General features: G+C 37.8%; 2 protein-coding genes across 5 annotated transcripts in view; one reads left to right on the forward strand and one right to left on the reverse strand.

Moving 5' to 3' along the window:
- The window catches only part of TYR (tyrosinase), a 127744-nt gene extending 111418 nt beyond the window's left edge, over positions 1–16326 (reverse strand). For all 4 annotated transcript variants that reach the window (XM_084772164.1, XM_084772162.1, XM_084772163.1 and 1 more), the window contains exons 1-2: positions 15388–16326; positions 4435–4651 (exon numbers count right to left, since the gene is read on the reverse strand). In XM_084772164.1, coding sequence (XP_084628290.1) covers positions 4435–4651; positions 15388–16206 — 1036 coding nt within the window. In that variant the 5' untranslated portion in view covers positions 16207–16326. The remainder of the gene's footprint in view (positions 1–4434; positions 4652–15387) is intronic.
- Positions 1–24288, forward strand: part of GRM5 (glutamate metabotropic receptor 5) — an 879135-nt gene that overhangs the window by 331678 nt on the left and 523169 nt on the right. The window lies entirely within an intron of this gene.

Genomic DNA, 24288 nt, shown 5'->3' on the forward strand with positions numbered 1-24288 from the left:
TGTTTTAGATCTCATAGCTGTGGCAGAGTTGGGATTTGAGTCAAATATATGTCAGGAATCAAAGCTCGGATCTATTATTTCTCTTGTCTATGTAAAGCTATTATTTGTGGTAACAATTAAAATTGGCAATAACTTTTCTGCTCAAGTTAAGTTTTTCTTAATAGTTACCATGCTTATTGGCAGGAAAAGCTGAAGCCTCCTTTTCAAAATGTACTTCCACATAGGGAAGGCCCTCTTGTGATGAGTCCTTATCTGGATGAACTTTTCCAGGTTTTTGTCATAGGGCAACCTCTGACAATGAACTTTGATTAAGATTCTTTACTAAGCAATAGCAGCACTATTTAAAGGACTTTACCCCTCTTTTGGGGGGGTGATTATTTCATGGTGAACTAGTTGCTACCTATATTACAAGGGAAAATATCTGTGTTATATTCAATACTTATTCCTAATTTTTATTAAAAAATCTCTTGAAAGTAATTCATTCTCTAGGATTCTTTTTTGATTAAACTAATACAGGTATGTATTTTTGTCTAATACATTAACTTTTGAGATATGTGGGTAGTCATGAAGCCATGTCTCATCAGCCAAACAAGAAGAGTCAGTATAAAAGCAGCATGTTATATTTGAAGGAGAAAAAAAAAAAGAAAAAAGAAAGTTTTTCTTTAGAAATTCATACTGCTGGGAATACGGTGGGTAATATACCAGAAAAAAAAAAGCTAGATGAAACATGGCTCATCCACACAGCTCTCTAGTCAAAAGAAGAGAGGAAACAGAAACCCTGTTCAAAAAGTATACCGGGTTATCCTGGTGAAAAAAGATAGTCCATCTAAACCTCGGGAAAAGCACAGGAACTTCAAAAGCCTTGAATACAGTATAGGAGAGTCAACTTAAGTGCATGATGATTCTTTTGGTGGACAAATCAGTTACAGATAGGAATCTCATTTGTACCTCTATATGACTCAGACAACAGTGGTCAGCTGTAATTCTGAGAGGGAATCTTATGTTTAAAACTGAGCTTGGTTGATACCTTAGAACAGGGAGTAAACACAAGTCAGGGATCAGGATTTAACTTGCTATATCACGAGAGGGCAGTTCCAGAACTCAGGAGGGCCAGATGTTAACAAGATGTTGAGAACTCAATCTACAGAAGGCTCAACTCAAGCAGTGAAGTGAATTTGCCCAGCTTGAGTTGCTGGAAACTATTTCATCTACCAAGAAGGGCATTGGAACCTGGTAGCCCTGTGTTTGAGATCAGCAGGTAGAGCAGCCTCTGGAGCCATGTCCTCCTCCTCCTCCTGCTGCTGCTGCTGCTGCTGCTGCTGCTGTTTACTGCTTTAAACCCTGAGCACTCTGAACTCTCTCTCTCCAGTAAAGTAATTAATAAGAAGCACTTTTAACTTAAATTTTAATTTAATTTTTGGAGAATTTTGTAGATGAGTACTTTATGTACATATTTTCCACCCTTCTCTTTTTCCCAGCTACCCTGTTCCCCTAATTTACTCTTGAATACATGACCTCTTCTATAATTGTTGTTTTAAACACACACACACACACACACACACACACACACACACACACACACACACCACACTATCATGAGTCCAATTAGTGTTGTTCAATTGAATATGTGTTTTGGGATGACATCTTAGGATTGGATAACCAATTAGTGATCTGGAGAAAACTGATTCCCCTTCTGTTGGCAGCCATTGCTTCCTATGGCTCGTCATCTATGAATACAGCCTTGTAAAATTTTGCCCTTTCCACATTGACAAGTCATGAGAGCTCTTCCTTGTGGAGGTTTCACTGTAGATGTACCAATTGGCATGGGCATCTCACAGTCATTTATTCTCTGCATTTTGACCAGTTGTGAGTATCTATGATACTTACAACGACATCACTTTTCTTTCACTTTATGTTTTAAATGAATGAAATCCCTTTGCTTCATTTCAGTGCCTACTCCATGCCCAATCAACAACATCTATGATGATGGTGGGGGTAATGATATCATTGATGATTAAAATTTTGGCAAAACAAAAACAACAAACAACAAACAAACAAACAAACAAACAAGCCCTGAAGTACTCAAATATTATTCACAGTACAGTCTGTCTTGCAAATCTCCTATGTTAGCATTTGGAAAACTTGTTGTGTAAACCCTGGCAAATGCCGGGGGCTCATACAGTCCTTTCAGGCAATACGTATGACACTGTGCACGTCTGTTACTGCCTGCAGACTCTGCAGCCAGCAGGAATTGCCTTGTTAAATTGGAAAAACACTAAAATGATACTGTCCACTTATTTTTTTATTCAAAACTTTAAGTAAGCATATAAGGTAATGGTTTCATTTTTATCTCTGCATACATATGTTACATAAATAGTGTGTTCTTTGCTCTGCATCTTCATTGCACTCTTAATGCTACTTCCTTTGTTTCCTCCAGTTAACCCCAGCATCTGTCTCCTTAGTAAATGTGTTCTATTTATTCTTTACCATTCTCCTTAATATCTTGTCATTTCCATTATGTTCCTCTTTTCAGCCTCATGAATTACACATGTACATCTACAACTATAGATATACATATTCATAAACATACACAAATGTGATTTTAAATCTAAGTTTTATGCATGACAAACAATGTTATCATTGTTTTTATGAGTCTGACTTATTTTGTTTAATGATTTCCAGTTTCATCCATTTTTCTGTAAATGTAAGGATTTCAATTTTCTTTGTGACAGCATACATTTCCATTGTATATATCCAAGACAAAGGATTAGGGGAGACAGTGAGGTCTGGAAGTTCTTTCACAAAAGCCGCCAAATTATCATGGGAGAAAAGTCTCTTAACCAAGAGCAAAGGTGGGTACCAGAGCGCAAGAGCAAGGTGGAGATAAAACATGCTGAAAAAAAAAAAGCCAATGCTATGCAAGTAAGCCAGAAAACCCATGAAATGTGATCATTGTGTAGCATTGCTGTTGAGCTTCCAAGCCTTTGCTCTGCTTCGGGCCACTTCTTTCCCTCTGTGCTTCCTACAATGTCTCTATATCTAAATCTCTGTTTAGGGATACAAGAACCTGTTCAGCGGTTCCCTCCAAACAACTGTATCTGCTGATATTGTATTTACCACAATACTGTATGACCTCAGGCAACTCAAGAACTATATGGGCCATCAGAGTGCAACTTAACAATGACAATGTCCTTAAACAAAGTAGGTACACATTTGGGACTTCCACTTAGTTGCTGACCAAGGATAGCCCTATTATTTAACATTTCTGAACCTGCCATCCCCCTTTCAGCTGAGCATAATAACATCATCTACAGAAGACATTTGTAAAGTTTGATACATCACATAAAGTGTTTGCCAGGGTGTTCTGCACATAACAAATGCTTTTTTTAAAAGCATCATTTTATTGCTGTAAAAGAATAAATGTAATTATATCTTAACAGCATTTCTTTCTTTCTTAAGTTATATATGGGTATAAGGCTTTAGGATTATGGCTTGGAATGAAAGAAGAAAAGGAAAAATGTTAGCCAGGGCTGCACCATTTTGTACAACTCCTTGTTATGGTTGAACTGTGACAATTTCCCTAGCAGAAAAACTGGTATAAGTTGTTTCTATGACTTCTTCCCTTCCCTACACCCTGTCTTGGGAGAGTTTGCCTGTCAAGTCGGCCTGCATCCAAGCTTACCCATTTTTAGGCAGAATTCTGTCTGTGGCAGAAATGAGGACATTTTACCCAGTGGCTTATTTGCTACACTTGAAGCCATTTCTAGAATGAGGTTCTTTGATGCTCATCATCTTCTTTGAGGTAGGCTGGATAATGCCAAGAGTTAACCTGTCTCATTCTTTATACACATTATATATAATTTCTGCTCTAATATGTGGTATTGTACCCATACAACTCAGTTATAATACAAGGTTTGCTTCCAATATTTTCAAAGTGCTATCACAGGCTATTAAGATAATTAAATAATACAAGTTAATTGTTATTTGATCAGATCATGTTCATATCAATACTAGTGTTTTCCTTATCACAAGAATATACATGCATCCTAGATGTAACAGAGATATGATTGCATAGATATATAAGGTAAAATCCATAGATAAGGTCTTCAAAACCCTCTAAGATATACAGAATATGGCATTTAAAGATTTTTTTTTTATCATTTCAGAGAGCTGTTTCTTTTGTAGAAAACTCTTAGTTTTCCCCCATTTTTTCCATTGTGGGTACAGTGCACAACTTATTTTCATATTACTGAACTGTTGTGGTATTATGTGATGCTATGAGCTGGTTATGTTTCCTGTATGGGTATATGCAAAGCATAGCATTACACAACTCACAAAGTTCCAACTTGTGAATATCTCTGAGCCCAAAAGTTCTGGAAATAAATTATAAACAAGGATAAAAAAAATAAAAATTCGTGAAAACATGTATATTACCTTCCAATGTGTTTCTAAAGCTGAAATTGGCAGTTCTATCCATTGGTCCAGCTTCATACTGGGTCATACTCAGACAAAATTCTACATCTGCTGAAGACGGGAGCCTGGGGGTTTTGGCTTTGTCATGGTTTCCAGGATTGCGCAATAGTGGTCCCTCAGGTGTCCCATCACATAAAACCTGACGGCTATTATATTCTTCTGATCTGCTACAAATGATCTGTGAAAAAACAATTTATGTTAAATGAGTTACCTCTGAGACAAGAGAAGGGGGGATGTTGAAATTACTCCTCATTATCTTCCTCCGGCTCTCTGGCGATTAGATGCAAATTGTCAAAGGATGCAGTGGAGTTTGGCGGATAAAAGATGGACTTAGGCTTGCAGAGCCTTATCACCAAATTGTGATAAAAAATGAGTACTTTATATAAATATTTGAGATAAAATTAACTTGTGAAACCTCTACTATATATTAACCACCATGTAAGATACTAAATCTCAGGTTATGACAATAAGGCAGCTACTGCTCCATGTAAAGTCAATAGTGTATCATATGAGCAATAATAATCATTAAACAAATATTTATTAGCAATAACCAGAAATGCCAAGGATTGTTGATAATCCCACTCCATGATTTTTGTGTTTGTGATAACAGACCCATTTTTAATGGCTAGGGTGATATACTACATAGTCTTCCTCATATAGACTTTTAAATGCATAGCAGTTTCCATGATTCCTCTGCGACTTTCTGGCAGGACATTTTTTTGTTTTTAAACTAACAATCCTTCACATTTTTATAGGAAATGTTTTTAGGAGCCACGATACCTGAAGCATTTCATTTAAATCATGTGGCAATACTTTCCCACATTAATAAGTAAACTTAGGCTCATAGAAGGCAAGTGACACTTTGAAGGTAATAGACATCTCCATCACAATGTTCTCAGCTCCAACTTTGCTGTACTTTGTCCAGTTATTTATTTACTCTTAATGGTGTGTGCATATATGTATGTAACATTGACATAAATGTATGTTTGCATGAGTGTTGCTACAATGTGTGTTTTCAGGTGTACTTGCACATATACATGTTTGTGTATGCCCATGGAAGGCAGAGGTTGATGTTGTATGTCTTTCTCAGTCACTCAGCATGGTATACATGGTACTCATTGACTTGATTAGTTTGGCTAAGAAGCTTGCTCTGGTTTGCAAGCACTAGGATACTAACAGGAAGCTACTAGCCCCACTCAGGGATTAAGAGGGTGCTGATTATCTGATCTCCAGTTTTTAAGGCTTGCGCTGCAAATATTTTAACCACTGAGCCACGTGGTTTCTTGTTGTGCTTCCTCCTTGAGGGAGAGGCAGGGGAAGGTAGTGTCCAGTTGCTGCAGCACATCAGGCTGGAAAGCATGAAGCAGAGGCCAGAACAGCTGTGGTCTGCAGGATCCCAATCTGGAGGGTAATGCTGAGAGAAGTCCTTCTCCAAGGTTTTCAGTGTTACGTCTCTCCAGTCCGGAGGAGAGGAAAAAGTCCTTCCTTGAAGTTTTCAATGTTATAGCTCTTAGCGTCCAGGCATAAGAGGAAGAAACGAAGCTCAGTCACATGGGCGGATCCGAGGGTCCAGGTCCAGCGGTGAATGCCCAGAGAGAGAAAGCCCTCTCTGAAGCAGCTCTTCAAGTTACTATAGTCTTTTAGCGTAGACACAGCGACTCTTAGATGATACTCAGTGAAACAGTTTGTGTACATTTATTTGGAGTGAATAAGGGGTTTATATGAACCTTGGGGGAATGGGAATGGATTCCAGGGTGGGCAGGTATCATTGGTTGGGGATGGATGTTGGAGATTCCCTATGTGCATGGAGAGGAATTCCAGGTGCCAGGCTACGTGATCGTCTTGAGAATTGGGGAGATAAGTGGTCGCTCCATGTGCCAGGGCGTGCAGGCTCAGAACAGCGAGGATTGTTCCTTCTACCAATCTCAAGACTGAGCTTTGGACACACTTCGCATTTCTCTACTTCCATACCAGATTCCCTGGTGGTGCAGTCTTTTGGCCCCACAGAGCATTGCCTCTGTCCCTCTCAATGCATTTATAACTCGTGCGAAAGAGTTCGACGGCCAATGTTTTACAGTACTTCTATGTTGAAATGAACAGCAGATTCCCAGTTCTTCAGCTAGTTTGCATTTGGTTTTGGCAGTCAGGATCCAACAGTGTAAAATGAAATGTCTTTATTTGAGCAGAGGAGTCCTTATAAAATTAATTATTGTACTTGGAGGGGATAAAAGGAAGAAGAGTGAGGGAAGACTTGCCTAATGGGTGGTTTGGAGTACATTTGGGAGGCAGAGTCAGTAGTGACAAGCTACCCAAAACCATAAAAATGAAATATTATTCCAATTTATGAATTACAACTATTGGGTACATTCTGAGCACAATTTAGGCTAGTAAATGCCTATATGCAATAACAATAAATGCCTAAATTGGTGGTCTAAGTTCTCCATTTAACTTGGATTACTTTCAAGTCCTATCTGGAAATTCGGTTAGTTACATTGGGAGTTCCAACTTCAACAAATAAATTTGAAGGGCACACATTAATTCATAGAGTGATGCTGCTGAGAAGTGCCTGTGGTAATTAGCTTTCTGCCCATTTTGCTATCAGTCTGTCAGCCCTGAAGCTCGCCTGCTTCACTTTATACCAACATGTTCAGATAGATTCATCCTTCCCAAGAATGACAATGGTGGGTCACTGTTGATGTTCCTACCAGTAGCTCCCCCAAACTGGAGACTAGATGAGGCTGGTACTAATATATTGGGAGTGACATCTAACACTCCAGAAAGGTAATGATGTTTTCTCAAAATAGCATACCACAAGGGTGAAACTGCATTGAGCAGAGGGCCTAGGTAAACTCCTGTGGTCTGTTTCTGGTTCCCAGGGCTTCACTGTGAAACTCAAATTCACACGCAAGCTTCTCCAGAATTTAAAGGAAAAAAAATTACAAAGTGATTCATCTTAAAAGGGTAGGTTAATTTCTGAGCATTGCACACTGTAATAGATATATGTTTATTGTGCTAGTTTGCTTTTTGTTGCTGTGACCCAAGACTAACCAAAGCCAACTTAGGGAGAAAAGGTTTTACTTGAATCATAGGATGCTAAAATTTATCCTAGGGAAAGATTGAAACAAACCTCAAAGCAGGAAGGGAATGAAGCAAAGACAACAGAGCAATGCTATCTATTGGCTTGCATCCCTTGCCTTGTTCTGACTTACTCAATTATCCTCTTATACAACCCAGGCCTACTTGCTCGAAGATGAGACTACCCAAAGTGGACTGGCCATTTCCACACCAGTCAGCAATTAAAGTTCCCTATTAGGAAGCCAGCATGCCAATCTTTTACAAGAAATTACTCAATTGAGATCCTTTTTTCCCAAGCATGTCTAAGTTTGTGTAAAACTGATAAAGTAACCAACACAGTGATGAACCTGGGCTTGATGTAGAACTCAGGTTTATAAACTCTTTCTTTCTCTTTGTACTCTTTGGTTGCATGTATGGATGAGTTTCATGACTTTACCCACCAATCACAGTCATGAAAATTTTCATATTCTAAACATATACATGTGTTTATGTCTTAAAATTCCAACATAGTTTTCATAAGTCACAAAAGTATTATAACAATATCAAAAAATTCTTTTCTTTATACTTTCACACCAACCAGCCTACAATTAAAGCCAGAAAACAGTGGGTTTTATTTTGTATGCTGCCATCCGGTTCTTTTTCTTCACATTGATTCTGTCAAACATTATTTTAAAATTTCCCACCAAAGCATGTTGTTTACCTGGCCAGTATGGGCCACATGCTTTCCTCCCATGTGGTCCTTGCTGAGGCTCCACTGACTCCTCTGCTCTGCACGCTGCTGCTCACGCTTCCCTATACCCCATTTTTCTGCCCATGGTTAGACACAGATATGTTCACCTGGTGGGGTCAAAGACCCTACAGATTCTTCAAGATGAAGGGAAAACTTAGTAAAAATAATTATTACATGCCTGACTCAAAAAGGACTAAGAATGGGGGTGGGTCCTAGAAATCCATTCAAATCATGATGCTTGTGCAGCTTCAGAATCCCAATCCAAACTCCAACCCAGAATGTTGAAACTTTAAATTGCCTTGATTTCTGTAAGTGAAAATTCTGCATTTTACTACATGCGACAAAAGCAGGGGAAAATGTCCAAAAAGTATATAAGATTATCTTCAAGCTATATATGTAAAATATATATGAACCATAAATGAATTTACTATTCAGACTTCGATCTCTTCCTTAAAATATCTATTTCTTACATATGAAGATATTTGAAAATGCATAAATACAGCATTTCTGAGTCTAAAGCTTTACATACCTCAGTTACTTCTCCATATTAATGACTTGTGAACAGTTTCATAAAACTAGTGCAGCTTCTACTCTGAATGTGGCAGGTTGGATGTCTTTGCAATGTCAATAGACATCATGCAAGGGCATGGAGAAAGTCATTTCATACCTATTTGATTATTAATCCTCAGGGTACTTAAAAAATACTCTTTTTGCAGAAACAACACTTACAGCAGACTCAGTTACATTAGAGAGGTTGGATGAAACTATTTTTGCTGAAATGTTAACTCCCATGTGACTAAGTGTTAGTAATGCATAGAAAAGATACTGTGGTTGCAGAAATAATATTTTTTAAAGGTAGCTCCAAATTTTTGTCTTTTTGTTCGATAGAGAGATTGTTACCATTGTGGCTATGGCCCTAGATATTATAGTCAGAGAGATAGTATCTAGTATAGATTTGATTAACCCCCTGGCCTTAGGCAAATTATGCAGACTATCTATCAAGACTGTCTATCTCTAAATGGAGAGCATATTGACTCTTTACTCAGGATCAAATAGTTTAACATACTTAAAGCACAAGATACAGTGACAGATATAAAGGATTAATAATTATGGCTGAGATGTAGCTGTGTACTATAATACTTTGGTAGCATGTATAAGGCCCTGGGTCCCACCCTCAGATTGTCTCACCCCCAGCAATGCCAAAATTTATAACTGATACTGAATATAAAATCATTACTCAGATATGCAGTTAATTTTTATCTCTAAGTATATGAGTGTTCAATATTCATTATTATAATAACTGATCCTAAAATGTATCATTTCAAGCATTTCTTTAAAGTATTTCTCATATATCAACTCAAAACAATGTGACAAGATAAACAGAGATTAAACAAATAATTTTACATGAACTGATTTCTTTAAATTGTTTTATAATAATGCTATATTGAGCCACTGTATCTTTTAGAAACAAAAATATCTCTTAAATATTTAGGTATCTTCTTGAGTGTCTTGTAGTTACCGTGGAGAAGTAACATTAGCTCATGTTTATGTGAGCCAAAGGATAGTGGTTTTTATAGGAGGGTACATTGTTTTCTGCTAGGTTCTGTTCTGTCATTAGCATAGAAAACAATAATATATAATAACAACAATTTTTTTTGTTAAAAAATATTAAAGGTCATTAATTCTAAATGGCTTGTTTAGTAGTGTTTGGCAACTGACAGAAATTGGACTAAGCCCAGGGTTTCTGGTGATAATCTGTTTCTTTCTTTTTCTAACCACAAATGATTTGTAGCATATACTTGGAGGAGCATAGCGAAATATGCAAGTGCAAAGAAACAAAGAAAGGGAGGCAGAAGAAACAGATGTATTAGTATTGTAGGTGAAACATGATAGTGTTCTATTAAATTTAAGAAGTAGCAATAAACCATCAGCTCTTAAAAGCCTTCAGGAGCAAAGATTTTATTATGGTATTTGAGTTTTTCCTGAAAAAAAAAAAACCCACTAAAGCATATGACATTCCACAAAATCTTTTTCATAAAGAAAAAAGAGAAGCTGTTATTTCACAGAGCAGTTGTCATGGTTACCTAAACCCATGACTTTCTGCTGAATGTGACTTTGTTTTTTCTTCCCCCTGTGGCTTCCATGTGATATGCTTTCCACCTGATGAGTGAATTTCCTGGCTGCAGTTCACTCACATCTATCATCAGGAAGCATTTTCCTCTCCACTGTGATCCATCATGACAGCTCTCTTTGACACACCTCTTCTTCTTAGGTTAGTTTCTCTATTGATTGCATAACATTATATGTAGTAGTATTGAACACATGTATTGTACTTAAATGTCATCCAGTATCTTCCTTTAAAAACATTATGAACTATTATAATGACTCAGCTTGAAAAATATTTTTGATAATAATCAAACAAATGGATAAATAACAAGCTAGAAAAAGACTGATTGCACATTAAGTCTTCCTAAAACAATTAACATGAATTACATGGTGATATCTATTTTTAAAAGCTTGCCAAGTAATTATCAACTCAAATAATGCTTAGATGTATTATGACTATACCCCATATTTACATTATTTATATGTACACATTAGCATTCTCTTCCCTCTCCCACCCTCACCCCCTGGAGACCAGCAGTCACTGCACAAAATGCCTTCTTTTAGATGTTAAGCAAGTGTTATCTATTGGCATTTTGTCTTCTGCACTGAGGATCCACTGCTGTAAAATATGGGCTGAGACCTCAGAAATCCAGGTAGGATAAGATTTAAATTTCTCAGATTTTCATTTTTGTTTAATTTAGCAGGTGATTATGAAGCCCATTCTGTCATGGTCTCTCTGTGTATGGCTACAAATTTACTTATAGTTTCTATCTTGGAAAATATGACAGTGTGTTTGTTTTTGTTTTTGTTTTTAATGTGTATGGGTGTTCTGCTTAATGCAACTCCATGGACCATGTGTGTTCCTGGTGCCCATAGTGACCAGAAGATATCAAATCTCCTGGGACTGGCGTTACAAATGATTGTAAAGCCATTCTGTGGGTGCTGGGAATCAAACCTGGGTCAACGGAAGAGTACAAAAGAGAGTAAAAGTAACTACCTGTCAAGTTATACATCCATAAATTAGTTTATATAGACCTATTTTAAGTGCAAGTCAAGACAGTTTACTTAAATAGTGATGGAGACATAGTAACTTGGGTTCTGTCCTCAACTGATTACTGTAGACAAATCCTCCTACTGTTTCAGACTAATGCTTTATGAAATGTGAGCAGTCCATGAGATACCACAAAAAAAAAATCTCTCAGTTTGGAATGGGCAAATGCTATCAAAGCTCTAATGTCCTCTTTTGTCAAATAAAAAGCTATGTGTATGAGATGGGCTACAGCCTACCTAACTTGGAAAGTATTAATGAGCTCATTTTAACTTGGAAGCTATTTGATCTCATCTAACACAAAACAGTCTGGTTTTTAATTTGAATGTTTAATTTAGACAGAAGCATTCAAATTAACAGTGTGTTCATTACGGAAACCCTGCTTTCGTAAAGGAAAGTAAAGAGATAACTAAACAATCTCCATATTAATTAAATCTGTGAATCTCAGTGCTTTCTGCACCCTAGAACCACATTAAGACCCTCCCTTGTGGGGCAGAGGGCAGGAGGAGACCAGCCTAGGCTGTAGAGTAAGTTGTAGGTCAGCCTACGGCTACCCTGTGGGACTTCTTCCTCATATAAACAAAAAGGACAGACATTGGCACTTTACAATAGACCTGTTGACTCTGTGTCTCCAGCAAGGTGTTGGACGACTGATGCTCAAGTAACCACGGAACAATCATAAAAGCTGTCAATGATTTTCTTACTGACAGTGATTGAATTAGAGCAATGTGAACATTTGTTATTAGTTTACTCATTAATGTATTATTTTCATGTCTATGGTTGGCTTGTCTGCATGTGTGTCTGCACACCACGTGTGCCTGGTGCCCAGGGAGATCAGAAGAGGACATCATATACACAGGAAATGGGCTTGCAGATGGTTGTAAGGGGCTATATTAATGCGGGGAATTGAACTGAAGGCATATGACAGAATAACTAGTAATCCTAATAGATGAGCCATCTTTCAAGGCAGAAACAATCCTAATTTGCGTTGCTTCCATTTCAGTAAGCCATTTGTCAGTGCTCTTTTAAAATGATATGGCTTCTTTTTCTCCAGTACATCTTCACTAAGCAGAGGTTTACTAAGGACATACACATGTAAGCATATAGTGTGTTTTAACTATAGCCCTCCTCTCCTGCTCTCTAACTCTCGCCTAATGGGAAGCATTGAGGAGAGGGAAATCTTCATTTTTGAAGAACTGTAACAAGAAAGATTGTGTGAGTAAAGAAAACAGACAAGAATTAGGTTATCTGTCACGTTCCAACTGTTTATCCCTGCACAGTGCAGAGATTAGGTAGATAGAGCAAACATTTATTCATTTAATCTCTTTTTAAAATAAGGTTGTTTACCAATGAATTAAAAATAACCTTGTTTGTGAGTAACAGTTAAGGCCTTAGGTTGAGGAGTAGATTCAATAATCTGCGTTTTGTCCTGTCATCCCTATGTATTTCTATATTCTTCCTTCTTTCTTTTCAACCCCTATCTCTATGCCTAAGAAAGAAAGATAAAGGAAAAGAGAGAAATCCCTGAGTCCAATCGCGTTTTCTCTCTGAATAAGTCCAATAATAATTTATAACCTACTGCCAATGCATATAAATATCCATATCCCAAGAGAACAACTCTACCCAAGCCCACTTAAGGGAGATGGGGCATCAGTCTCTCTTTAAGGCTTCTTCCTGCTGCTTTGGATGCATAATATCTTTGTAGGGGCCCAAATACGATTGGGAGGGTTGAAGACCAAGTAATTTGGTTTTATAATTAAGCTTAGATGTTTAGGGGTTAATTTGTTTTTAGGTCTAAATAGAGGTTTTTAGACGATAAAGATAAGCGATGATAGATATTGATTTACTTTTAGAATTATAAACTCACCAAGATAGGAAAGATGTTTTCTTCAAGTTTGCCAAATACCAATAGACAAAATACTATGAATGTTATATTTATGTAATTCCTAATTGTTTTGTGGTCCTTCTTGCTATATATGTTATTGTATATATGTGTAATCATATACATGTACATGTAAAAATTAAACTTAAAAATATATCAGTAATTCAAAAAATAATGTTGTTTGCTTATAAAGTTTTTTGTTTCATTTTGTTAATTTCTTTTTAAAATTTTTGTTTGCTTTTCTTCAGTGATTTCTCCCCCACCCCACTTTTGCCAAATTTACATTAAAAAGCCCCTTTCCTGAACAGCCCAATAAGTGTAATACACGTTGGAGGCAGTAATGTAGCATCTACAGTTCTGGACTTACCAGGGCAGATTTTTTTTTATACTTATATACTTGACAATAATTATAAGCAGATAAAGAGGAAAAGTTTGAGTTCAGTATTCAAAACATGGTTAGAAACATTAAAGCTGGGTATCACCTAGTAGTAGACACCGTGCATAACTAAATATTAACTTATATCTTCCTCCTGAGCTCAGTGGATGTATTGCAACTCTTGATAATTTGGAGGATCCTTCAGTCTTTATGCGTTAAGCAAGGCAAATCAAAGTACTGTAGCTGAGAGAATCCCACAGCTAAGTCTGACAGACCGGGAAGCGATAACCAGGGGAGAAGAGAGCCAGATGAGGGTGCTGCAGTTCATAAGCTAAGGTAGAATAAGTGAAAATAGACAACAATGTTGCTTTCCATCACAGTACCTCCATATATAGTATGCACTAGGTTTAGTAAACTCTTAGCACCATTGACACCAGTAATTGTCAGCTGTCTTTTGCAATGATAATTTAATAAGAGGCTCCATTTTGGAGGTATGTGTGCAGCAGGGATAAAGGGCATTTGTATTTCAAAATGGTGGGTGTGGGTAGCCTACGCAGGGTTCTCATCCCATCTGAGTTGGTAGGCAGAATAATTGTAGTGGGGAATTTTAGAAGATCTGACAGAAAAACATTTTTTCTCACATGTGTTTTATGTAAAGGAAAAATAATTTAACATATATTTCTTTACCTTTTGCCTCTAATACAGAATGAAGAAAGATAATAAGAAAAAACAAAAATGTAATCTCAAAATAACAATGCCTCAATTCTTTGTCTAACATTTTTAAAGTAGGAAAAAGATGAATTTCTTCTTCATCCTCATGAAAACATTTAGAAAGAGCTGGGTCCATACAAAAGGGCAGTTTTGTCCCTGAAAATAACATAGATTAGTCAGACAGCCATTGTCACTATTTACAAATACCATCTTTGCTATTTACCAACAGTGCTGTCATAAAGCAATTTTGACAAATGACGTGGTATCTCTTGACTTTAAAATGGCAATATACTGATATTAAATGCACATTAAATCAGTTAATGTATACAAATACATTCAATAGAGATTCACATATTCTAAATACTCATTCACCATACTTTACCTATCTTCATTACTTAGCTATTTGAGAGTCGGCATCCTTTAAAATTTAAACAACTAAAAAATTTAAACAATTTTTATGCAATTATTGTTTATCAGGCAACCATGTAATAAAGGTCATTACTGATACTTAGTGAGTTATCTCAGCACTATGCCTTGAAGATCCTGATTAATAGATCTGGGTTAGGGCCAGATTTATACTTTAAAGTAGTATACTTTTAGATTCTACCGTTAATATTAATTTCATTATTTAGAATCATGGACTAACATAATTTGGCTACTCATCCACTCCTAAATAACTCTGAGCTACTGTGTATGCCAGATACCATTGTAGATGCTAGAAATACAGTGGCGTAGCTAGCAGTCTTTGTTCAAAGCAGCTTAGCAGTCTAATAAAGCTGTTATATATTACAAAAATAAGCACAACAGATACACGCTTAATTTCAAACTTTCCTCGGGAAAATAAAAAGTCAAGAAGCATCACTATCTGTTTGTAAGGTACCTTTTTGCACTGAGACATCAGCAGAAATATAAACAGAAACCTGCATGAAGATGTGGCTACAGAAGTACCATTCCTTTATCAATTTACAGTATGTAGTGTGTCTTACCTGCCAGGAGGAGAAAAAGGATGCTGGGCTGAGAAGGTTAGGGTTTTCAGGGTGGTGACCTCCCAAGTACTCATCTGTGCAAATGTCACAGTTTTCCGCATCCCTCCAGTCCCAGAATGGAATAGTGAAGTTCTCATCCCCGGTTAGCTCCTGTATTTCGTGTTCACACAATAGCAAGAAAAGTCTGTGCCAAGGCAGAAACCCTGGTGCTTCGTGGGCAAAATCAATGTCCCTCCATATTTCAGAGCCTCCAAGCAGTGTGTCCCTTGACACATAGTAATGCATCCAGACAAAGAGGTCATAGATGTTGATGTCATTAAACATAGGTGTTGACCCATTGTTCATTTGACCATAGGTGCCTGTGGGGATGACATAGAGTGGGCTGATAGTATGCTTCGCTAAAGTGAGGTAAGAAAAGAACTTATTCTTTTCTGAGGCACTCAAATCGTAGATGTTTCTTCGAATTAAGAGTCTCTTCTCTGTACAATTTGGTCCCACAAATCCAAACTTACAGCTTCCGCAGTTGAATCCCATGAAGTTGCCAGAGCACTGGCAGGTCCTATTATAAAACACAGAGGGCCAGGACTCACGGTCATCCACCCCTTTGAAGGGGAATTGAGGTCCAGATGGTGCATTGGACAGAAGGATGTCTTGACAAGAACCTCTGCCTGAAAGCTGGCCACAAGGACTCCCATCACCCATCCATGGTGGGCAGCATTCTTTTTCCATCAAGTTTTTAGAAGAGGCACAGGCTCGAGGAAAATGGCCAGCAGAGATCTGGAAACTCCACAGAATGCAATACAAAACAGCCAGGAACATTTTCCCCTTTAGATGGTACAGGATCTGCTTAAATGGGTTAATGAGAGTCACAGACTTCTTTTCCAGCAACCCCTACAGTGACTATCACATGTCTTGGCTGAGACCTATATAACCACTCCCCCGGCCTACATCAAATATTCTCAGCCTTTACTCTAAGCTTTTATCCTCTGGAAAGCACATGACTTAACTTTTCCTTGGTGTTTAAACACAGCCAACAATGAGGGAGGCCTAAGTTGAAGAAAGGTTTATTATTCTAATTGATATAAAATTAACAATAATTGGATTTTTCAAATGAGAAGTAATGTCAAGAATAGATTGATTGTTTCCTATTAATAAAAGTCAAGAAACATCTAGATTCTGAACACAAGGCTGTTGTTTTCTGGGACTGTAATTGGACAAATAACATTCATAGAATTTACAAAAATATTTTCTCCTGAATTCATAGAACATTGCTTGTAACGATGACTGCTGAGTTTATTTATTTTATTTAGGTAATCAGAATAAAATAGTTGTGTCACACTTTCTTCTTTGTTATCCTGATGCGTTCAGAGTATTTCAAAGACATCTTTCTTTGTTATCCTGGCGAACTGCTTCAATGTGTAAAGCTTTTTAGTTCAACACACACACAAACTCTTCTCTCCCTCCCTCTCTCTCCCTCTTTCTCTCTCTCCCTCCCCCTCCCTCTCTCTCTGTCTCTGTCTGTCTCTCTCTGTCTCTCTGTTTCTCTCTCTGTCTCTCTCTCTGTCTCTCTCTGTCTCCCTCTGTCTCTGTCTCTCTCTCTCTGTCTCTGTCTCTGTCTCTCTCTCTCTCTCTCTCTCTCTCTCTCACACACACACACACACACACATACACACACACACACACACACACACACACACACACACACACACACACACACACACACACTGCTTCACCAATAAATTCTGGAGGATAGTAATGGGCTTACTGCGTTGTTTGCACTGAACAACACAGTTCCATGAGCTGAAAATAATGAGGATGGTCAAGCACCACTGTCTCCTTGTGGCTCTCTTCCCTGTTCAGCCTCATACTAAAACCTGGGTGGCTCACTGAACTCATATTGTAAGGGAAAGGAAGCAAAGGCTTGAGGAAGCTGTTTTGTCCGAACCCTGGCATTGAGGAGATCTAGAGAAAACCATTACTTTCATGATGACGTTGGAATGTCAGCTAGCTCTGCTTCTATTCTCCCCTAAGGTTTCTCTCAGTATTTAAAAACTATTGACACTTCCATAGGATTCTCTTGAGATTCAAGGCAGCCTTTGCAGGTAGAAGGAGCAATGTGTGGGTGCAGGGCAAGAGAAGTTTCCATGGAGATTCTGTCTCTTGCTGGGATAAGGAAGCACTCACATGATCTTATTCAGGAGGCTTAGTTTTTTTTTTTTTCCTTCTTCTTCTCTTAGAGCCAAAAAAAGAGATTAACACAGGACTCATTTCCCCTGGGGAGCTTTTATGATGTATTACTTTAACCACATGTGGCCTTTTGTCATTTTTTTCTCACCTCGTTGCAGGTGGAATTCAGCTTCTCCTGTTTAATTTAATTAACTACTTTTTCTTTCATTTGTTCCCCTATCTGGCATCTCAGCAAAATGCCTTAGAATGTCCTAACCATGATTTCTAAGGGCATTACATTTGCTTTCTCAAGTTTGTTTTCAAAATCTGTATAGCCCGCTTAGAGGACTGACTAAAATAGAGTTTGCTGTCCTCATTTCTTTTACAGAGTTGATTTTAATTTAACAGTTCTATGTATTCCTCTGCAGTGTAGCCCACTGTCTCCTCTAGTTACTCAATGATAATCCTATCAGCAGTACTGACTTCTCTGTATAAGAATCTATACACGTCTTTAATCACAGTACTTGGGAGGCAGAGGCAGGCAGATCGATGTGAGTTCGAGGCCTGCCTGGTCTATAAAGTGAGTCCAGGACAACCAAGGCTTCACAGAGAAACCCTGCCTCCAAAAAAAAATCTATACACAGTTTTCCCCTTGTCTTTACATGTATATTCAGTAGGTATCATCCATTTTCAAAATTTTAAAATGCCCAATCCAATCCTGGTTGACTTTTGTTTATCCCAAGACAAACTTAATGCAATACCACATTAGCTATAGCTGGGAACTCATTGAGCACACTGCAAGTATTTATTGATTACCTCGTGGGTATTTGCTGAGGATGACAATGGAATGTTTGGCAAGTGTAATAGGACATTATTTGCAACCATCAAGAATGTCTTTCTTAATATCGCAACTTAGTTGTGATATTTATAGATAGGTATATTTAAATAACGTTTTCCTGAATTAAATACATTTTTGAAATTTCTATAAAAGGATCTCCGTAAGGAATAATGTAGTCTACTAATTGTCAAGAAAGAGAGGAAAGTTTTCCAGGAGAAATCATTTCAAGAGACATCCGAAGGAGTCATAGAAATAGTAGTAAAATAGCACCTGGGTAAACTTTTATAGAAGGAGTTCTTGAATTAAAGCTTCAAGTGGGAGTGGCATAAAACTCTCAAGAATTCTAAGAAATGCTAAGGGGCACAAAGCAACAGAGATGAACTGTAAGGTGGACACATGGACATCAGGAGGATTGAAGCAGTTTGAATGTGATCCCGTGGGAATGTAAACATTTTCACCTACAGACTGCTGAGATGAGATATGAGGAAAGAAGAAAAGCAGCTATCAGGAGAGTGTGTTGACGTAAACTAGGGAATGTATGGATGTTGCTTGGACCAGAGTGATGGTTTTAGAGGTGGAGAATGCTCAGGTGTCTCTGCAACCATCTATCCTGTCACCTGGGCTTGAATTCCTGAACCTCTTTCTGTCTCCCTAGGACTAGGTTATAGATGTGTCCTAGTCTCGCTAGTTCTTCATTTTCTTTTTTAAAAAATTATTTATTTTATGTATATGAATGCTCTATCTGCATGTACTCCTGCATGCCAGAAGGCTGCATCAGATCCTAGTATAGGTTGTTGTTAGCCATCATGTGGTTGCTGGGAATTGAACTCAGGAGCTCCGGAAGAGCAGATGGTACTCTTAACTGCTAAGCCATCTTTCCAATCCTCCTCCTTCTCCTTCTCCTTCTCTTCCTCCTCCTCCTCCTTCTCTTCCACTTCCTTCTCCTCTTCCTCCTTCTCCTCCTTCTGTTTGGTTTTTCAAGATAGGGTTTCTTTGTGCAGCCCTGGCTGTATGGACTCTCTCTGTAGCCCTGGCTGGCCTTGAAGGCACAGAGATCCATCTGCCTCTGCCTCCTGAGTGCTGGGATTAAGGGCTTGTGCCACCACACAACAGTTCCATGTTTCTTCTTAAGAAATTATTTTCTGTTAGTTGTGATATTTTGGAAGATGGTCCTCTGGGCATGCCCGTGGACATTAACTTGATTATGATTTGTGTGGGGGACACTCATCTTCATTGTGGTGATGTAAGGGCCTGATAATCACTGAAGGAAAACTCTAGACTCAAGTAGTATGCAAAAGCAGAGAGTGTTTATTCTGCAGAAATAGCCAGCATGCAGGCTGTGGACCATTCATAAAAAACAGCAACCTGGAGAGGAGCTTGTAGGCTCCTTTTAAAGCCAGTTAGGGGATTTCCAGCCATGGCCATGCGACCTTTGCTGGGATTGATTGGTTCATGGTAAGGAGTACTTGTACGCTCCTGATTGGTTCTGACCTTGGAGAAGAAACGGTGTTTAGCCCAGGCCAGATGTTGGAGCACCTGCTGATTACTTGCCCTTTTGTAGCAGCCTTTTCGAGACATCTAATGACCCTTTCTGGGAAACTGAAACCTAAGGCTCAACATGCGGCTTGATTCAAACCAAGTTGGTTTGGCCTTCTCAATAAGACCATTCCCTAGACATGAAATTCTGGACTTTATGAAATGGAGACAGGAAACTGAGCATGGGCATGCACTCCTGTCTCTTTCCTTTCTAATTGTAGGTGTCGGGTAGGTGCTTTGTCTCCTACTGCCCTGACTTCTCCCATAACAACTGGGAGCTATTAGCCAAACTTTTCTTCTTTTAGTGGCTTTAGTCACAGCATTTTTATCATTACCGGAAACAAAACTAAGACAGTACCCATTCCAAGATACTTGAGTACTGTAGGTTTTTATCTTCCTTTTGTGTTTTTAAAATTGATCAGTGTCTTGAAGTGATTTCAGACTATTCTACTATATAATTTTCTAGCTAAGTTTTATATGGATTATTATTTTTCAGAATGGTGTCTTATATATATTTATTTTCTAAAGATTGCAAGAATGACTGTCTTTCTAATTTTGTCATTGTCTCACAAAGAATTCCACAGGCTATTTTTCTTTTCTTTTTTGCATTACAGTGAATTTTCTTTTCTTTCTTTCTGTTTTCTTTTTAAGATTTATTTGTTATTATTATGTATACAATGTTGTACCTGCATGTACACCTTTAGGCCGGAAGAGGGCATAGGATCACATTATAAATGGTTGTGGCTGCTGGGAATTGAACTCAGGACCACTGCAAGAGCAGTCAGTGCTCTCAACCTCTGAGCCATCTCTCCAGCCCTGCAGTGAATTTTCATTGGGTATAATATGTATTCCTTTAAAATTACAAGATGTATATATATATATACATCTATATATATATATATATCTTTCTCTGTGTGTGTGTGTGTATATATGTATTTATGTATGTATGTATGTATGTATGTATGTATGTACATGAACCAATGTGTGCCAGATGCCCCAGTGGAAATTAGAAGGCAACTTGTGAGAGTTAATTCTTTTCTTCAGCATGTGGAATTTGTGGATTAAACTCCTGTCTTCATGCTTGACAGTAAGTGCCTTTTTCTGCTGAGCCATCTGGTAGTTTCTGGTGCATATGTTAATTACCACCATAGTTTTTGCTTACTTGTATGCATAAATACAACTAAAGGAAAGAATTTACAGTGATTAGTCCTCTATAGTTTGAGTTCACACACTCTAACTTATTTCATAAATATGCAGTTCCTAAAAATTCCTACATGCTTATAGATATTAGGTGGTAAAAGTTTAACAAATCATTACTCTAAATTTGATGCTCTGAAATTAGACATTTCAAATTTTTAGTTAAGAATTTCTAGTTATTTTCAGGGGTAAAAATGGGGAAGAAAGTAAAATTATAATTAGGATTTGATTAAACAGTTCCATTTATCACAATCTTAGTATTTCCAATTCCAGCATGAGGTTCCTTACCATGAACAATCAGTGTTTTTATTACTGACTGAAAATTGGGTGCTTGTGATGTTCATCACTACTGAATTCTCATTGCTAGAAATCCCTTTTCAGTGTAAAAATCTAAACAATGAGATAATGAGTAATCTAAACAATAAGATAATCGAACAGACAATAATCTTTAAGATAGATACTATAATTGGACCCTTCTCTACTAAATAGTCTATTTTGCTCTGTGTCCAATCAAAATCTTGCTATCTGAGATCAGAGATTTTGCAATCGCACTGACATGTCATGCTTTTTCAGAGCTCAGAGATTAGTTCATTCTCTTTCTTCTTAGAATGAGTTCTTTTTTTTTCACTTGAGTGATTTCTATTGACATGATAATAGTTGACGTCATTGCTGCGTGAGGACATGTGCTGATCTACAGGCTGTGGGATGCTCCTTTTGGGCTCTCCGTTTCTCTTTGCAAATATACACAGAAAATGCTTTTAAAAACGCATGCATTGGCCAGGTGCGGTAGCCCATGCCTGTAATCCTAGCAATTGGGGAGGAAGAGGCAGGCAGAGTTCTGTGAGTTTAAAGCCAGCCTGGTCTACAAAGCAAGTCCAGGAGAGCTAAGGCTGCAGATAGAACTCCTTTCTTGAAAATAAAAGCAAAAACAACAACAACAACAACAAATCATGGCATACATTATACTCCTTTAGAAACATGAGTCCTCTGAGTGTTAATAATGTGAATTCATGGGGGGATTCCAAGATGGCGCCGACCAATAAGCCGCGTATCTGATCTACTCCGAGAAGACCAGGGACATAAATAGAGAAACAGATTGCTGGACTTTGAGAACTGTAGGCAAGAGCACCTGACCTATAATCAGTCATCAATTAACCACTCTCAACCAGCGAAGGTCACTACAAAATATCTTCCAACATCAGAGACATCAAAATGACAAGAGGACAGCGAAAGAATGCTAACAAAAACCAAAACAGTTTGGCATCTCCAGATACCAGCATTCCCAGTGAAAACAACCTGGAGAACCTAACAGCAATGGATAGTCAAGAAAAGGACCTCAAAGCCCTAGTAAAGACAATGATAAAGGAAGAAACAATTAAAATCTGTAAACAATTGCAGGAGGAGGCAAACAAGAGGGCTGAAGAGTTAAAAGAATCATATAAAGAGGCATTTGAAGAATTTCAGAAAAATATAAATAACCAGATGAAGGAAATCATTAAAACAGTCCAAGACATGAAGATAAAAATGGAAGCTATGATACAGGAACACACAGAAGAAAAACGTGATCAAGAGGCATCAAAGAAGAAAACAAGGATCTCAGAGGTGGCATTATCTAACAGATTGCAAGAGATGGAAGAACGAATATCGGGACTTGAAGATACAATCGCAGAACTGGAATCAACCATCCAGGAAAATGCTAAATCTGAAAAGCTCCTGACACAAAGCATTCATGAAATAAAAGATAACATGAAAAGACGAAACTTGAGAATAATAGGGATAGAGGAAAGAGAAGGCAACCGACTCCACAGTCCAGAAAATATCTTTAATCAAATAATAGAAGAAAATTTCCCCAATTTGAAGAAGGAGATGCATACGAGCATACAAGAGGCCTACAGAACACCAAACAGAATAGACTTGAAAAGAAAATCTTCCCGTCACATAATAATAACAACGCAAAATATACAGAACAAGGAAAAAATATTAAAAGCGGCAAGAGAAAAAGGCCGAGTAACGTATGAAGGCAAACCTATCAGAATTACTCCTGACTTCTCAGCAGAGACCATGAAAGCCAGAAGGGCCTGGACAGGGGTTCTGCAAACCCTAAGAGAACACAGATACCAGGCAAGACTACTATATCCAGCAAAATTATCAATAACCATTGATGGTGAAAACAAGATATTCCATGACAAAAACAAATTCAAACAGTACCTAGCCACAAATCCAACTTTACAGAAGTTACTAGAAGGAAAACTCTACCCCAACTGGTCTACAACCAAAACTACATAGGAAATAGGTAACTATACCATTGCAAAATCACAACCTCACAAAATCGTGACTGTTACAAATACCAAAAATGAAGGGACTTACCAATCACTGGTCATTAATATCTCTCAATGTCAATGGTCTCAATTCTCCAATAAAAAGACACAGACTAATGGAGTGGTTGCATAAACACGACCCAACATTCTTCTGCATTCAAGAAACACATCTCAACCACAAGGACAGACATTGCCTCAGAGTAAAGGGTTGGGGGAAAATATTCCAAGCAAATGGTCACAAGAAACAAGCTGGGGTAGCCATTCTAATATCTAATAAAATAGACTTTCAACCAAAATTAATCAAAAGGGATGAGGATGGACACTTCGTACTCGTCAAAGGTAAAGTCAACCAAGAAGACATCACGATTTTGAACATCTATGCTCCAAATACAAGGGCTCCCACATTTGTAAAAGAGTTATTAACAAAGCTTGCCCCACTTATTGATACCCACACATTAATAGTGGGCGACTTCAATACCCCACTTTCACTCAAGGATAGGTCTTTGATTCAAAAACTAAGCCAGAAAATAACCTCATTAACCAATGTCATGAATCAAATGGATCTAACAGATATCTACAGAACTTTCCACCCAAACGCAAAGGAGTATACCTTTTTCTCAGCACCCCATGGAACATTCTCTAAAATTGATCACATAGTTGGTCACGAAGCAAACCTCAACAGATACAAGAAGATTGAAATAATACCTTGTATCTTATCAGATCACCATGGTCTAAGGCTGGACTTCAACAACAACAGAAATAAGAAAAAGCATACTAACACGTGGAAACTAAACAACTTTCTACTTAATGACACATGGGTCATGGAAGAAATAAGGGAAGAAATTA

This window comes from Acomys minous (genome assembly GCF_964271855.1).
Source record: "Acomys minous genome assembly, chromosome: 2".
Taxonomy (NCBI): domain Eukaryota; kingdom Metazoa; phylum Chordata; class Mammalia; order Rodentia; family Muridae; genus Acomys; species Acomys minous.